Source organism: Paramormyrops kingsleyae, chromosome 22, assembly GCF_048594095.1.
Source record: "Paramormyrops kingsleyae isolate MSU_618 chromosome 22, PKINGS_0.4, whole genome shotgun sequence".
In the NCBI taxonomy this organism is placed as follows: Eukaryota; Metazoa; Chordata; class Actinopteri; order Osteoglossiformes; family Mormyridae; genus Paramormyrops; species Paramormyrops kingsleyae.
Window position 1 is genome coordinate 10824324 of NC_132818.1, and position 16761 is coordinate 10841084.

Consider the following 16761-nt stretch of genomic DNA (forward strand, 5'->3'; position numbering starts at 1 on the left):
AGCGTGTTACTAGTGTCTGCCTTCAAACTGACGAAGCTTTGGCTAGCAATGTGCTTCAGCGTGTTACTAGTGTCTGCCTTCACACTGAGGAAGCTTTGGATAGCAATGTGCTTCAGGGTGTTACTAGTGTCTGCCTTCAAACTGACGAAGCTTTGGATAGCAATGTGCTTCAGCGTGTTATTAGTGTCTGCCTTCACACTGACGAAGCTTTGGATAGCAATGTGCTTCAGCGTGTTACTAGTGTCTGCCTTCACACTGGCAAAGCTTTGGCTAGCAATGTGCTTCAGCCAGCCAGCTGACATCACTTGTCAAAACTAAAAGTGTGGTCACGCTAGCGTGAAAAAATTTTCACCTCTTGCAGTCTCAGCTGCTCGACGCGACAAGCAGAAAATTTGCTTCTGCAAATTCATTTAATGCAAGTTCATTTAAACGCACTTTGACCCATGAATTTGCATAGCTGACCCTATCTGATGTGGCAGGGGCAGGGTTGACCCCGCAGTTCCCTCATTAGTTTGGCTGGATCTGGGTACCCTGTGCTTTTTCATTACAACTGGTTGCATATAAAATATCACAGAAAGATCCTGCCTTGCTGGCAATAAGCATTCAGATGGAGCTTGAAGGTACGATTAAACGCACAATTCCAATACATTTTATTACCAGGAATTGACACTCTGGTGCGCATTAGCGGTATAAAGGGTTAAATGCACCAGTAATTTCTTGTCATGACAGCGCAAAGGCATACTTATTTAATTTAACAATAAAAGACTGTGGGAGAAGAACTTGCGTAGCAGTTATGTTGATCCCTGTCTATAACACATCACTAGCCAGCCTGCTTCTTACGTATCTTGCCATACAATATTTTCAAAAGCAATTTTATTCCAGTTTGTTGGAGGGGAGGGGGATCTCCCATGATACAATTCACTGAAGAAAAATAACTGCAGTGTATCCAAACTGCCACAGTATCCTGTATCGTGCTGTTGTGCCCCTTTTTTGCTTGATACTGTGAAGACACTGGATATTTGTTGCTCTAGCGTGACTGCAGCTTAAGGCGAATGTCAACACATACAAACTGATAGCCGAACGCCCGCATTGCCGCTGTGTCGGAAGGTGCGGTGGGGATTGTGGAGCCGCCCTGCCAGGGGTTCGGCCCCCCTCCCCTCCCCTCCCGTTTCACATCTCTTTCCTTCTGCTTCTCCCAGTTTCCTGAGACTCACATCATGCAGTGTCTTTGCTGCTGGTAGTTGCTGTGACGGCATTCTGCCACCTGTGTTCTGACAGGAGGACATCATGGAGCTAAACCGCAGACTGTCTGCCGTCGGCTGTCAGCTGAGGAAGTCGGAACTCAGTAGAAAACAACTGGAAATTTCCAACAAGAAGCTGCTGGGATTTGTGCAGGTAATTTGTTCTGTTATGACACACTTGCTGGATTGGCCACATGTTTTATATGATCACAGATCCATAACTTATCCAAACCTAGTGTATTTCATATACTAGCATAATACTTGTGGTTACTAAATGCAAGGCATCCTGGTTATTTTGTCTGTATCCACACTGCCATCTTGTGGTTGGCAATAGGAATTTTGAAAAAAAGTTGCAACATGAACAATAAAGCAGATGGCAGGCAAGCTGTAACTGCAGCCTCACGCCTTCAAGGTTATGGACTTGACCTTCAGCTCTGTGCCTGTGTTTGCTCTCCTCATATTACTGCGGGTTTTCTTTCGATTCTCCAGTTGCCTCCAGCAGTCAATTTTCAGTCTCCCCAAGGTGCTTCACATGAGTGTGTTGTGATGCATTACAACATCATTAAAACAATAATAAAAAACAGGGAAAAAGAAAGAAAGAAAGAAAGAAAGAAAGAAAGAAAGAAAGAAAAAGCCAGATGACAATGGAGGAGAGGAACCAAAAGCTCTCAAGTAGGGACAAAAAACCTCTGGGGGTAGAAGGTCAGCTGGCTTCCCAACCCCCCTGGGCATACTAACATTATAGAAGAAGAGAGTTGGGCTTACTTGCTGAAAACAAGGTGTTGTCTATGATCAAGGGCAAAGCCAAAGTCCATCAATGAGTCAGATCTCCATGCCGGTCTGTGTAGGGTTGCAGATTGAAGGCTGCACCCACGATGTTACAGTTCGTAAGTAACATCCACAGTGTCACCCCTCTATGGGACTGAACCAGAACTCCAGCTCAGATGGTGCCCACCCAGGGCTCCACCTGGACATGTGGGAAGGAAGGCAGAGAGCATGGGTGGTCAGAACATGCATAGATGCATTAATGGACAAGCATAACAGACAGAAATGGCATGTACAGCAGCACCAGCAGCCATAGTTACAGTGTGTTATGTGTTAATTTGCGGGGAAGCTAAAAGGAAGTAATAGGTCTTCCAGTCAAAAGAGAGACTGAGACTGATTTGGCATCCTGAACACAGGCTGGAAGACCATTCCACAATGAAGAGGCCTTGAAGCTGAATGATTTACTGCCAACTGGCACTTCATATGTGGAATGACAAAGAAACCTGTGTTCTGTGATCTGAGTGGATGATGAGGCTTGTAAACTTGAAGTAATTCTGTCAGGCAGGCGCTAGACCTTTAAGTGCTTTATATGTAAATAGGAGAACTTTGAAGTAACTTGCCTGCAAACAACAGAACCTCAGTTTTCTGAGCATGTAGTGTGTAAGGGACCAGCAAGCAGACTCAGGGGCACAGAATGTTACTAACCAAAACTTTACTGAAAATTCAAAAATCAGCAAAATACAAAAGAATATCCAACAAAGAAAAATCCAGGGCCCAATAAAATGAGGTCAACCAAACAGAATGAAACCAAAATTAAAGCAAAGCATAACCCAACCTACACTGAACATAACTGACCTAACAAATAACACACTGGGGAAACATATATACTGGGTGATCAATCCAGCAACACACACAAGGGGGGAACACTACCATAACATTTATACCTACATGCCACTAACTAAATAAACCCCATAACATATTGAGCCCATAAAATTATACAAACAATTTTATAAAGAAAAACCTAAATCAAAAAATGTTAACAAAAATATAACAAACAACTATGCCACAACCCAGCTCCTCATCCCCCTACTGTGGGCACCTGTTGGTACTGCCAATGGGAATCAAAAGGGAACCATGACCATCCAGGGCGTTTGCCCGTCGGACCAAAAAAATGTATGCACCACTTCCAGTTTCACTCCAGGTAACTGCAGCATGGTGTGGCCATCTCAGGCCATCACATAGTGATAAAAAGTTTTGAGTCAACCAGGACCTAAAAGCAATGAAAGACCGAGAACTGATCCCTGTGATATTCCATATTTGACTGGTTACATAGACAGAGTACAGTTATTAGGCACTAGAACATATTGATATCGATTTAGTCAATTGAGATGTAAATCACTTCAGCACCATTCCACACAACCCAACATGAAATTTTAGTCTTCGTAATAGAGCAGGGGTGGTGAACCTATTCCATGGAGAGTCACTGTGTGGGTACACATTTTTGGGATGACCTCTCAATCAGCCAATAACAGCGGGTCCCCTGGACTGGAGTTGAGAACTACTGCTTTATTATTGGCTGATTGAGAGGTCATCCCTAAAACCCACACCCACACCAGCAGTTTCAGTGCTGCATCCCAGGCTGGAATCTGTCCAGTATGTTGTGTGTCTCCAAGTATGACTGAAGTCTTCTCCAGAACAGACAGGAACAGTGGATAGGACGGCCGTGGAACAGTGGGCCAGCTCTATACTCTCCGCAGGGTTCTGGAGGGTTCATGGGAGTTTGCCCAACCAGTCTACATGTGTTTTGTGGACTTGGAGAAGGCATTCGACCGTGTCCCTCGGGGAGTCCTGTGGGGGGTGCTCCAGGAGTATGGGGTGCCGGGCTTCCTTTTAAGGGCTGTTCGGTCCCTGTATGACCGGTGCCAGAGCTTGGTCCGCATGGGCGGCAATAAGTCGGACTTATTTCCGGTGAGGGTTGGACTCCGTCAGGGCTGCCCTTTGTCACCGATTCTTTCCATAGTTTTTATGGACATAATTCCTAGGCGCAGCCAGGGCGTTGAGGGTGTCCGGTTTGGTGACCTCAGGATCAGGTCTCTGCTTTTTGCAGATGATGTGGTTCTGTTGGCCTCATCGGACCGTGACCTTCAGCTCTCACTGGGACAGTTCGCAGCCAAGTATGAAGCGACTGGGATGAGAATCAGCACCTCCAAATCCGAGACCATGGTTCTCAGCTGGAAAAGGGTAGAATGCTCTCTCCAGGTCGGGGATGGGGTCCTCCCCCAAGTGGAGGAGTTTAAGTACCTCGGGGTCTTGTTCACGAGTGGAGAAGGAAGTCTGGGCTTCCCTGCTGAGACTGCTGCCCCCGCGACCCGACCTCGGATAAGCGGAAGTAAATGGATGGATGGATGGATATGACTTGATCAGGCATCACTCGCCGTAAGACTGTATTTATGTCTATATTTTCTTTTTTTGCAGAATGTTCACAAAGTGCTAACCTCCACCAGTTTATTTGGGTCAGATTTTGGGTGAGTTATTTGGGTTTTTGAGTCATTTCTTCAGAAGAGCATTAGAGCCACCTAAAATGGAGAAAAATATAAATAATGTTTGGATTTAAAGTCAAAAGTTTTGAGATTAAAGTTGAAGATTTTGAGATTAAAGTCTAAATAAACTTTCAAGATGAAAAAGTTGAAATTAGTTTTCAAGCTTAAACTCGAAAGTTTCAAGATTAAAGTCTAAACAAACTTTGGAGCCTGCTCAGAGTTTTGAGGTAAAAGTTGAATTCTACAGATAGCTTCTCCTTGCACAGTGGTTACCAAAGTTGTGGGTTGCAAGATGATTTGCACAATGTCTATAAATATAATGTGAAAAATATCCCATTTTAACCATTACTGCAACTGGGCTATCACGATAAATCTACAGAGGACGCCCCCCTGGTCAGACTCAGTCGGTCTCACTATTTGGAGACGACTAATATAAAGCTAGTGGTGATTGCGAATTTCTGTCCCTGTTATTTTGGAGTCATGGGGTTAAAATTTGGGAAGCCATGTCCTGGCAGTCCTGAGTCTTCATTTCATGTGGAATGAACCCAGAAAGCAGCTGAATGTGAGGCATCTGTGTGATGTCATCACATAAGATGATTCTCCTCCTTTATACAGCTCAGTCATTGACAGGTTCCTAACATTTAACTTTTTTTTTTTTTATCGTTTATTTTGACTTTAATCTCAAAAGTTAATTTTAACTTTAATCTCAATTTGTTTTTTCATTTTAGGCGGCCCTAATACCCTTCCATACATTTCCCATTATCATTAAACTTTTATTGAGCCTTCATTTAAAGTGATGTTTCACTGCTCTGTCAAAACGCTACAGCCGAAGGTATTGCAGAAGCTGTTTGAAGTTGGTTTTTTTTTCTTGTCTTATAGAAGTTTCGAAGTGGCTCCATCCTTGGAGAATCCAGACACCCCCTTCGTCATCCGGGATCCTGCCGGTCAGCTGGTCGCCGAGGCCAAGGAACTGGTAGACGGGGTGCGTGTGCTTAACATCGAGGACGGTGGGTGCCAGAGCATGCCAGTTAATTACTTCTATCCATCCAACCATCCATCCATCTGTTCACTCATCTGTTCATTCATCTATTCTTCCATCCATGCATCACTTCATCCATGAAATCTTCATCTTCTAACTGCTGATTAATTAAATTACAAATTAGGTTTAATCATGGGGGTGGCATGCTGGTGCAGTGGTTAGCACTGTTGCCTCACACCTCTGGGACCTGGGTTCAAGTCTCCACCTGGGTTACATGTGTGTGGAGTTTGCATGTTTCCCCATGTCATCGTGGGGCACTCCGGTTTCCCCCCACAGTCCAAAGACATGCTGAAGCTAATTGGAGTTACTCAATTGCCCATAGGTGTGCTTGTGTGAGTGAATGGTGTGTGAGTGTGCCCTGTGATTGACTGGCCCCCTGCCAATTGCTTCCAGGATAGGTTCCAGACCCCCCATGACCCAGTAGGATAAGCAGGTTGGGAGATGGATGGTTTAATCATGTCATTCACCTGAATCATGTAAAACAGAATGCTCTTACTGTACTTGAATGCTCTTATAATTAAGCTTGATTTTAGGAAAGAGCCAAAGGTACAGTATCATAAAGGGTAAACAAAAGATATTGAACATCCATCCATTAATCCATCTTCCTTTCACTTTCCCTGCTCATGGTCACATGACTGTTGAACATAACCTTAATCAATTATTCTTGCCACACCTCACTCAGTTCACCATTGTCCTAAAAACAAGCAATCTTTGATTAATCACAAATAACAAACAACAATGCAAGAGCAAACTAAAATCTTATGTTTATGGCTGTTGACTTTGAAGAAAATACATATAACTTAAAATGAAGTCGAATATAAGTGTAAAGATTTTAACATACTAAAGCACACATTCAGCTAAATTGAATTTGCATTGTACATTGTGTTTAATCAAGAACTCAAAAACAAATAGGTTAATTTGAATAAAATACTGTATATACCAGTGTGAGTGAATTACTGTCTGAGGGTGCAGGTTTGGTTTCAGCATCGGTAGTGAGATAATCAGTCCCAAATCCCCCACCCCGCTACATACAACCAGTACTCGTATAATATTTGTTAGTTGTTAGTTATTATTATTATTATTATTATTATTATTATTACCTCCCGAGATCAAGGGGGAAAAGGTTTTAAATTTTGATTTTTGACAGTGGTGAGATCACTTCCAGACACGTCATCATAAAGCCCTAACTGTCCTTTCTACGTAACCACACTCTTAATATAGTGGCATGTATTGTATTACAGATATGACCAAAGACATAATGTCTTCAACAGAGGACAAAAATTGAATTGCTGGATCTCAGGATGTTAATTATTTTACTAATGATCCACGATGATTATTTGTTTGGTGTTTCCAGCACTAGCGTCTGATGTGGTCAAGGGCAGGCGTCAGGAGACGTCGGCAGACCCCGCAGAGTGAGTGACTATTTCAGAACGCCCTGTTAGTCATTGCAGATACGTGTTTTATCATCACTCAGTCCAGTCGCTGGGATGCGACAGAGGACCTCTGGCTAAGCTCTGGTTTGGCCAGTATTCATCTCCTAGCAACACGAGTTAGCATCAGTGCTGTCAATTAATATATCCTGCTTTTGTTTTAACCTTTTGCCCCTTCAGTCCAGCACCTCTGAGCCCTGAGGTTGGGCCCGTTTGCTCGCGCTCTGTCCAGGTGAGATGCCTGCAGGACCTTCTCACCAGCTAACATGCCTCCCGTTAAATGACTCACAACTTCAGCTGAGGCTGCAGCGCTCGCACGTGGTAATGTTTGCTGTCGTAGTGTGCTGTGAATTTGCACTGTGAATAACAGTCCTGCACCGGTAACAGAGGGTTTGAAATTTCGAAACCATTGCTTCTTCCCCTTCAGCCATTCTGATTCACCGTCTCCAGTTCCCTGGACCTCTTGCCAAAGAGTAACTGTTAGCTACAGCCTGAACATATTACACATGGATCCATGTGAACCAGCCAAGCATATAAGGGAAAAATGAAGCTGGCAGATGTGCATTTCATATATTCATGGTACTGAGACACATTAGTGAGTGTTATGCGTTGTTGTCTGCTGTTCTGTTGTCTTCAGACCTTCAACTATCTTTTCTAAATACATCTGTATGTATGACACCTACTTTAAATGTGTGTTTTTATGTTATGTACATGAGAGAAACAACAACAGGAAATGTTATTGATATAAAGGTGTTATATATGTTTAGTGGAATGTTCCAGAACATGGGAAGAACATTCGGGTGGTTCATTCTGTTCTTCTTGTTTATCCGTTTCTCTATTCCTTATCTTTTCCTGAATGCATTGGATCAGTGAGCCTGGGTTGTGATTTTAGGGCATTGGGGGATTATTTATGCTGCGTTTATTTGTTTAAAACATTCACCGAATTCTTACCTGTGCTGCTTTCATCGCTACAGCAGACCGTAGCAACACCAGTGTTAAACAGGTGTTTATATAATGTAAGTCATTGCACAATAAGTGTGAATATTTCTGGCCGAATCCTGTAATAGAGCTTGTCCCTGTGGTCCAACAGAGTTTCCTGCTATAACCAACTTATGTCAGAAATACGCCATACAGATTTTATCACGTGAAACTTCATGTTTTTCAAAATTAAACCGAAGCTACAGCGAGTGATCTCCAGTACCTCCCGACCAGACCAGAGGTGGCCAATCTGATAAGACAGCACGGGGAATGGATCTGGGATCCAGCAGCTCTTCGTAATCCAAATGGGAAAATCTCTTACACCATTGGATCTAGGACTATGCACGCAATTCACTGTATGATTAATTCAGTGTACACAGGAAAAAATGTATATCAATTTAAAAAGGTATTTAAAAATGTATATCAATTAAAAATGTATTAAAAATGTTTATCGATTATTGCTAATACGTTAATGGTTTGTTTTATTACTGATCATGCTGTAAAAGATAACTGTACTATAACTAGATGGTACAGTATGTTTGGCATCAGTTTTTTGTTTTATTTTTATTAAAGGAATAACAACTATTACTTTGTCTCTGCTGTATGATTCTCTCCCTCTCTCTCTCTCTCTCTCTCTCGCTCTCTGTCTGTCTGTGGATTAGGTTTATATTACATTGTGGGGACCAAATGTCCCCTACAATGTAATAAAGGCCTGCTTTCAGGTCCCCACAAAGAATCTGTGAATGCAATCAACAAAGTAAAAATGCCAAAAAGTCCTGCATTTTGTTTTGTTGCTTATGGTTAAGGGTAGAGCTGGGTAGGGGTTAAGGTCATCATGTTGAGGTTAGAGTTCTCCCCATAGAAATGAATTTAGAGTCCCCACAAAGACATAATTACAAACCAGTGTGTATACAATAAAATAAAAACCTGTTAATTTGACATTTTGGGGACCATTTTTTTCAGTCCCCATGAAAGGAAAATCCATTTTATAAAAAATACTGCTGTCCACATTAACACTTAAATAATCTGGAAACCATAACACACTATTTTGGTTTTAATGCAAATGAATCCTCTGAAGTCTGTGATACTGTCCGCAAGATAAAACAGAAATCTCTGTCTCATGACACAAAAAAACACCCTCAGAATTCTTGACCAGCCTACTTTTCAAATATATATATATATATATATATATATATATATATACACTGTACACTGTATATATACTGTATATATATATATATAGGTAGAAACTAAATATATTTCTAGGGCTCTGTAAGGAAAATAGAAAAGCAAAAGAGTCACTGGCTCGAGTGTCTGAGTCCTGATCGCCCACCCATTTGCAAATAATGCAAAAATGCATGTTCATTACTTGTCATACTGTAACAGCTTTTTCTCTGTTACGTCAAGAAAGGGGCGTGGCCTGCTTAGGCATGAATGCTGGGAATGCTGGCCGGAGGCAGGTATTAAAATTACACAATAAATCTGATTTATTTGAATGACAGAATGAGTTGTTTATTCGTAGTTACAAACTTTTGATTAGTAGTAATATGCATTGTGCAGTAATTTATACTGCTTGTCTGACATATATTTGTAATAAATTCCAGTTAATGAAAAATATAAAAAATGGCATTTATAATCTGTTACTGGGACATTTTTAACGTCATATAATAACATTTAATAATCCTTTGCCTTCTGTTCTTTATAAATAAAAGTGGATCCTTTTCTCCTGGGGGTGATTTCAGTCCTCTACATCCTCCACCAGATAAGAATGGCATTACATCGCACATCTGGGTTGCCACGGCAGCCGTGACAGTCCGTCACCGTTGACGACCCGCCTCACATTCATCTTTCCTCCGCCGGGGCGCAGTGCGGATGACTCGACAGCAGTGTCAGTGACAAACAGTCAGCATATCACTTGGTGTAAAAGCCCCAGCTGCTGGTGCCGCTGCCACCGGAGACACTGAGGTGGAGTTAAATTCTCATGATCATTATCCAGGAAAGGATGAAGGCTTTTGTCCACAAAATGCCTCTGCAGGGCACGGTCATCCAACCCTAATTATCAGCAGCCACTGACTTGAGATGGTTTATAGGGAACGAATTTGTGTTTTGGCATAATTCATAGCCCTGGCAGAGTCTTGTAGATCAGTGTTCCTAGTGTTGTTCTTTTGGCAGCTGGATCACCTGACCCTATGACCTCTGACCCCAAGCCATCCATTTTGTCATTAATGCTTTTTTTTTTTTTTACAAATATATGTTGTTGGGCCTCAACTAAATTGTTTAATATTTACATTTATAAATACTACTTCCTGAAAGTGTTACTTTTCCATTTTTCAAAATATCATGGAATATTAGTATGGAATTAGTAATAGTATGGAATGTTTTTCTCATTTTGGCTTCTTTGATTTCTCTCTTCACTTCCATCGTGAGGAATTATTTAAAACACTTTAGAGAGTCTCTTTGTAAAAATGTGCAACATTTGATAGAATTTTAGTAAATCTCTAACAGGTATATCTCGACATTTAATGTTTTTCTGACCATTTAAACAACCCTAGGTTTTGTAGAATACACCAATAAGAATATGTCTAATTAACTGAATTATCATTAAATATGAAATGATCATTTTGGCGTGTTTGGCGTGAATCTGACTCTGGTCTGTGCAGAGTCTGCATTTCTACCCGTTCCCTTCCTGTCTCTCCTCCCACACCGCGAAGGTGCACATTCTGCCCATGACAGAGGCTGCACAGATGGCTTCATAAATAATAAATACAGCATCTCTCCTAAACCTTGGGGGCGCGTGTCGCCCTGCCAGTCAAACGCAGATGAAATGTTGTGTAAACAGTTTTGTAAAATGAAGCCTTTGACTGTCTGTCTGTCACTGGAGTGTGTGGCAGCCGTTAGTCTTCCTGGGTATACGCCACAAGATCCACTGCTTCTGAACATTGGATTCGTAGATTAGGGATTTATTGATGGTGGACAGACAGATAGATAAACTATAGTGTCATATTTCTTACACTGTGGCTTTGTGCTTCCTGGGAGGGGCTGTTGACTACCACCTCTGCTCAGTGTGTGTGGAGTTTGAATTTTCGCTGGTTTCCGCACTCAGTCAAAAGACATGCAGGTAGGCATTTCTGAACTGCTGATCGCGTGTGTGAGCCCTGAGATGGACTGTCATCCCAGTCAGGTTGCGTCACATAACACGTTACCCCTCCTGTCCTGGTTGTGTTTAACGCCCCCTTGGCATACTGGAATGCAGACACCCTACCTATGGACATTGTGCGCCAATATTTGCTGAGTTCACAAAATCCTCCCCTGAGTCTTAACTGGTGGGCGAAAGTCAAGCAATGTTGTGGGAAAAGGTTGTGTGAATTTGTGTGGTATCTCATCTTCTTAATATTTTATTATGGATATAAATATGTGCCTTCTTTGAATGCAGTATCTGATAAACAGCCACCTTTTTCAAATAAAATTATGTCCATAATAATATTTGCCATGTGAAGTAGATTATAATTGTTTAAGTATTGAAATCTACAGGACATGCCAGTGAATTGTTCAAGGGAACAAGGCATGAATTATTTTTATGGGGAATTCTTATTTAACTCTTAATTTAGTGATCTGTACTCCTTCACTGGCCCTCTGGTTTTGCATGCAGGCCCCTGGACCATCCTGGGCCATCCAGCGCCCCCTCGTTAGGTTCCGTCTGGGCCGACCCCTTGTCTATCGAGTGCTCAGCTGTGTCACAAGCTCTGGTCGCGTCCTTCTGGATCACGTCACTGAGCATGTGGTGCAGTGACATCGGTATAGACCCTCCTCTTCATTAACCGGTAAGCTAATATTAGCACAACGTACGTGCTAATTTATTACTTGATGCTGGTGAAGGTTTCCAGTAACAGTGGTGCGGGAGCTAAATTTAGTCGCCTCTTTAGTCTTGAGGCAATTTGCTGCTGGCTGAGGGCTTTCTAGGTGACTGAGGTCCCAGCGTAACCAAAAGCATTTAAGATAAAAGACATTTATGGTTCAAGCAGGATTCTAACCCTAACCCCAACTGAAAAATGTGACAGTTATGCTATGTGCACCCATAGCATGACACCCAGAGTGGGTAAAGTGAGCCGGAGTTTAGAAAAGCTGCCGTTTATGTGCTCATCTCCAAGGAAACACGCCTGTTTAAATGCATTGATCGTTCCATGAGACCATTTAGCCTTCCGATTCAGGACTTGAATGTCTTCAAATTTTTCTGGCTATAATACCAATTTCTATGCTCACCAGTGTTGTAAGTATTTATTAGCTACATGATAATTATTAATTCGTAATGTATATATAAACAGGTATTTATCCTATACAAATAGCAGGTTCACAGAGGCAGTTACTAATTAGTAGTTACACGCCACCTAAATACTAAAACAATTATCAGCTGATTCAAATAAAATAATATTGTCCAGAAACAGAAGTCATATTATTGCTATTCAGAACTAAAGTGGTTAAAAATCTGTCATGTAAAATCTATCTAATATATCTTACCTCAGATACTCCCACCACAACTATATATAGCTCTGAAATATATGTAGCCACACGTAAAATATCTTGGTGAGGATGCACTTTTTTCAGCTGCTAAACTATCGTAACTAAGCCTAATAAACAGATGCAGTTCTGAGCAGCCGGGGGCCGTGAGGCCATGCTACCATTGACTTGTTCGCTGGCGAGTCTCAGACACGTCGAACACGGCTGTCCAGCAGATAGCCAATGGTGCTCAGGCCTTAACGCCTCCGCCTCATCCACAATATTTTTGTCGTTACGAAGTGTGAACTCAGCAATGCTGTCCACCCCCCCACTAAACACCACGCGAGCCAGGCTCCCCCCCCCCCCCCCCCAGCTCTCTCATACTCCTCTCATAGCTGGAGGCAGCAGGCTTGAACAGGCTTCTTTCAAAGGGGGGGGGGGGGTGGAAGCTGAAGTCCCTCTGAGAAACAAAAAAAAATGTATCTCACTGTTAGAAAACATATCTTCATCTTTCATTTTTGTTCTTTAAATTAACATTTACCCGATGACCCTGACCAGCAGAAACTGCTAGAAGATGCTGGATGAGTAAATGAATGGTTTGATTAACAATAAATGGCAATTTCTCCACCTACTAAACACTGAAATCCAGCTGGGATGTATTTGGTCCTGGTTAGGTAGCACCATCGTCTTCTTCGTCTTCCTCTGGTTCCATGCTGATCACTCCGACGCGAAGGAGCCTGCAGAGTCACACGGAGACTCCCACGGACACATGCTTGGTCATATATTGGGCTTCGCTGAGATGGCGAAGCCTGTCCCCCCTGCAGATCGCTGGTGCTCAGCATGTCAGCTTCATCCAGAAGAACACCATGAACCTGAAGGACAGGGGAGCAAGGTGATGCTTGCAGAGACCTGCAGTCACAGCATGGCTATGTCCCATCCATCCATCCATGTCTAAGAGTTACGTTTATACGCCTGCCCCTGCCTTCCATTAACCATCCCTGTCCCTATCTGACACCGTCTACCTAAATAACAAGAAGTGTCTTCTGCGAATTTACGCAGTACCTGGGAAGCAGGCAGGGATGTCTATGTACCACACAGTCATCCCAGATACCCATGTTAGAGTGTGACCTCAGGTGGGTGGGGGGGCTGCAGTGCTGATGCCTCACACCTCTGGGTTTGTGGCTCATATCCCGCCTCCGCTCTGTGTGGGCGGAGTCTGCATGGGCTCCCTCTCATGTGGGTGTCCTCTGGGTACCTTCCCACTGTGTGTGTGTGCGTGTGTGGACGCTGCACTCTGTGCTGCCTGGTGTTGGCTACAGCCCCCCCACACAGTTGACTATTACCAGACTTCACACCCCCCCCCCCCAGGATGTCCACATCATCCTATGGCCTTATTTAGCAATCAGGTTAATGCTATAATCACACCCAATTACTGCCATTTGATCTTCACTGAACAGCACGAAGAGGAATTACAGCTGTTGTTTTATGCAACTGATAAAGGAGAAATGATCCAGTAGAAATTTCGAAGCTTTGAAGTGTGTTTATGTCTCTGAGTTAAGGTGACTATCTGGGGGTATGTTGTCGCTGTAGTGTCTATGGTTAACGGTATCAGAATGATATTCTCCGCAAGATCCAATAGCCATTAACTCTCCTTTCAATCTGCTTGTTATCGAGTATCTGTGAGTTGTTACTGTGTTATGTCAGCTGTTATCTGTTAGCTATGAAGAATGCCATGGGTGACTGTGTCCTCCTTACCAGGTTCATCCTCAGTGCGGTTAATAGAGCAGTGGACCACCAGCATCAAACCGGTAATGGATAATTCGGTGCTCAAAAAATCTGAAGTATGTCCATTACAGATTTATTTTGGTGCCCATCTTTCAGAAACAATTCCACTTGGAGAACTATGATGACCTAAGGAGATGGACTGACTCAACATTAAAAGGAGCTTTCTGGCTTTGGCCAGTTTGCCCAGTAGCAGCGATGTTTCCCTGGCCAGCTAGCCACCAGAGGCCGTGTCTCTCTGCTCTTGTGGGAATTGCTGCAGTTTCCGCACACGTCTGCCCCACACCATCGAGGCACCAACAATTGTCTTTCCCAGCTGCACATTGTTTAGTCTCTTTTATTCTCACTAAAATACGTGATTCGATACAGTAAGTTAAAAGAAAGAAAGGTGTTAGATGCTCACTGCAACTAAAAAGGCTCCAACTGCTGCCTTTTACACAAGAAACAAATGTTCTGTCTGTCTGCCTATCTGCCTTTCTCTCTGTCTGTCTGTCTCTCTCTCTCACTGTCTGTCTGTCTCTCTGTCTCTCTGTCTGTCTGTCTGTCTCTCCCTCACAGTCAGCATGACTAACATCAATGTGTAATACCAGTTTTTTTAACATAATTTGGTATCATATTCAGTAACACCGTGAAATGCCATGGCAACTGACGTGTAAGCAATATAAACAAAGTAAAGATATGATTCCATCTATCCGTGTCTCTGTCTGGACCCATCTACATCAGTGCATTTATAAAAGAAAGCGGGAAGAGATACCAAGGAGTGAAAGGACTGGTTGATTGCATCACTAACAAGATTATCCTGGAATTCCATGGCGGGGGATTGCAGGCTAAGCTGCTGTTTCAGTCTTTTATTTTTTAATAGGGGGCTTCACATTTGTTCAGGTGTTTTACTCTGTTTATTCTGTCTCACACCCCCAGCAACTGGGGCATTTGATAGCAAAGCCCTGATCTCCTTACGCTACTCCTGAAGTTCCCTTATCCAGCAGTTTAAGGCTGCCACCATAAATTTGCATGTGGTTAAGCCAATTAAGCCAGATGCTTAATGATGCATTTATGGGTCATCCATGCTTGAGCTTTCAGATGCTATAACAGATGTGACTGCATTGCATTACAAGTTGGGTATCAAAAACCTTTCTACTTAGAGCCCATCCTTTGTTCTCACCTATTGTTCTGCTGATAAAGGTATACATGGCCCTCCTGTTTTAGAAACAGATCATTTCCATTTATTTACGTAGCAGACATATTTATCCAAAGTGATGTACAGTTGACACAGCAGAACCAGCCAGTCCCAGAAGCAGTCAGGGTTGAGGGTCTTGCTCAAGGGCCCAACAGTGAAGCTGCTCCTTCAAGAACAGGATTTGAACTGGCGACCTTCCGGTCACATGCTCCAGCAGCCATTCACCGCCCCCCTCAGCAGAGATTCCTTTTAAAAACAACAAGAGTGCAGCTCTCCGAGAAGCCAACCATACATATGAGCTGGCTTTGAACTGTCTACCTCGCTGAGGTCTACGGTCTTCAGTGCACAGTGCCTAGGAGGGAGAAGCGGTCAAGTTCCTAGATCTCTCTACCAGGCTCGGGAAAACACAGACCACCTCAAACTGTGGACAGACACCACCTCCCAGTCAAGCTCAGGTCTTCAAAGAAGCTCCCCATGAGGTAGTAGGGAACAAAACAAGGTATCAATGACAACAATGCCTGGCTGTCATCTGCGAGCATATTGGGCTGGGAATTCCCCGCTACTGTGTACTGTACTGTGCTGGTGTATGGCTTGCAAACTGTCTAACCTCAGGATCTAAAGCAACTGATGTACAGTATGTGTTTTTGCAAAAGTCTGTTGGTTAATCACAGCTTCAGCTGAACCTATTAAGCCATGAATGGCATTGGTAGGTGTGCAACTTCATGCAATTCACCCTCCAGGTTATCATTAATGTCTACATTCATAACATGAACAATGCGAACACATAATATCTGGTTAAGGAGCAGTTGGCCGTGTGAGTCATGGCCGTAGGAAATCGCTGGATCCCACAGTCCCACAACCTCTTCCCCTGAAAACGAGTCAGGCTTACCGCAGTCTGCTGATGGGATTGCATGTGTGCTCCACAGGGGCTCCGTGACCAGCCTGGTGTCTCATCAGCACCTCGGCCTCCAGCCAATCACAGGGCAGCTCCCCCCACTCCCGTGAGAGCCTCACGGACTGAGGAGCAGCACTGGCAAGAGCTGCACTGAGCAGAGGGCAGGCAGGAGCACGTGCACTGCGATACAGAGCCGTAACGGGCCATAGAAATAGATGGGACTGAAGTCACTGAAAGGAACTGAACTCCAGGTTATGTAGGAAGACTCGTAGCTTAATTGCAGTATTTACATGAAATCTAGATTTCCAATGGTTGGAATTTCTAAACATTAAGGATTATATTAATTTCCAAAATAAAAATAGTGTAGTATCTCTGTACTGTTATGGAAATTTAACAGGTTATTACACTGGAATTCTCCTT

At 43.1% G+C, this 16761-nt stretch overlaps 1 protein-coding gene across 1 annotated transcript in view; it reads left to right on the plus strand.

Moving 5' to 3' along the window:
• The window catches only part of LOC111836838 (syntaxin-binding protein 4), a 37199-nt gene extending 28648 nt beyond the window's left edge, over nucleotides 1–8551 (plus strand). The window contains exons 18-23 of the mRNA XM_072705089.1: nucleotides 1279–1395; nucleotides 4482–4531; nucleotides 5426–5553; nucleotides 6940–6997; nucleotides 7196–7247; nucleotides 7443–8551. Coding sequence (XP_072561190.1) covers nucleotides 1279–1395; nucleotides 4482–4531; nucleotides 5426–5553; nucleotides 6940–6997; nucleotides 7196–7247; nucleotides 7443–7451 — 414 coding nt within the window. The 3' untranslated portion in view covers nucleotides 7452–8551. The remainder of the gene's footprint in view (nucleotides 1–1278; nucleotides 1396–4481; nucleotides 4532–5425; nucleotides 5554–6939; nucleotides 6998–7195; nucleotides 7248–7442) is intronic.
• Nucleotides 8552–16761: the final 8210 nt, after the last annotated feature.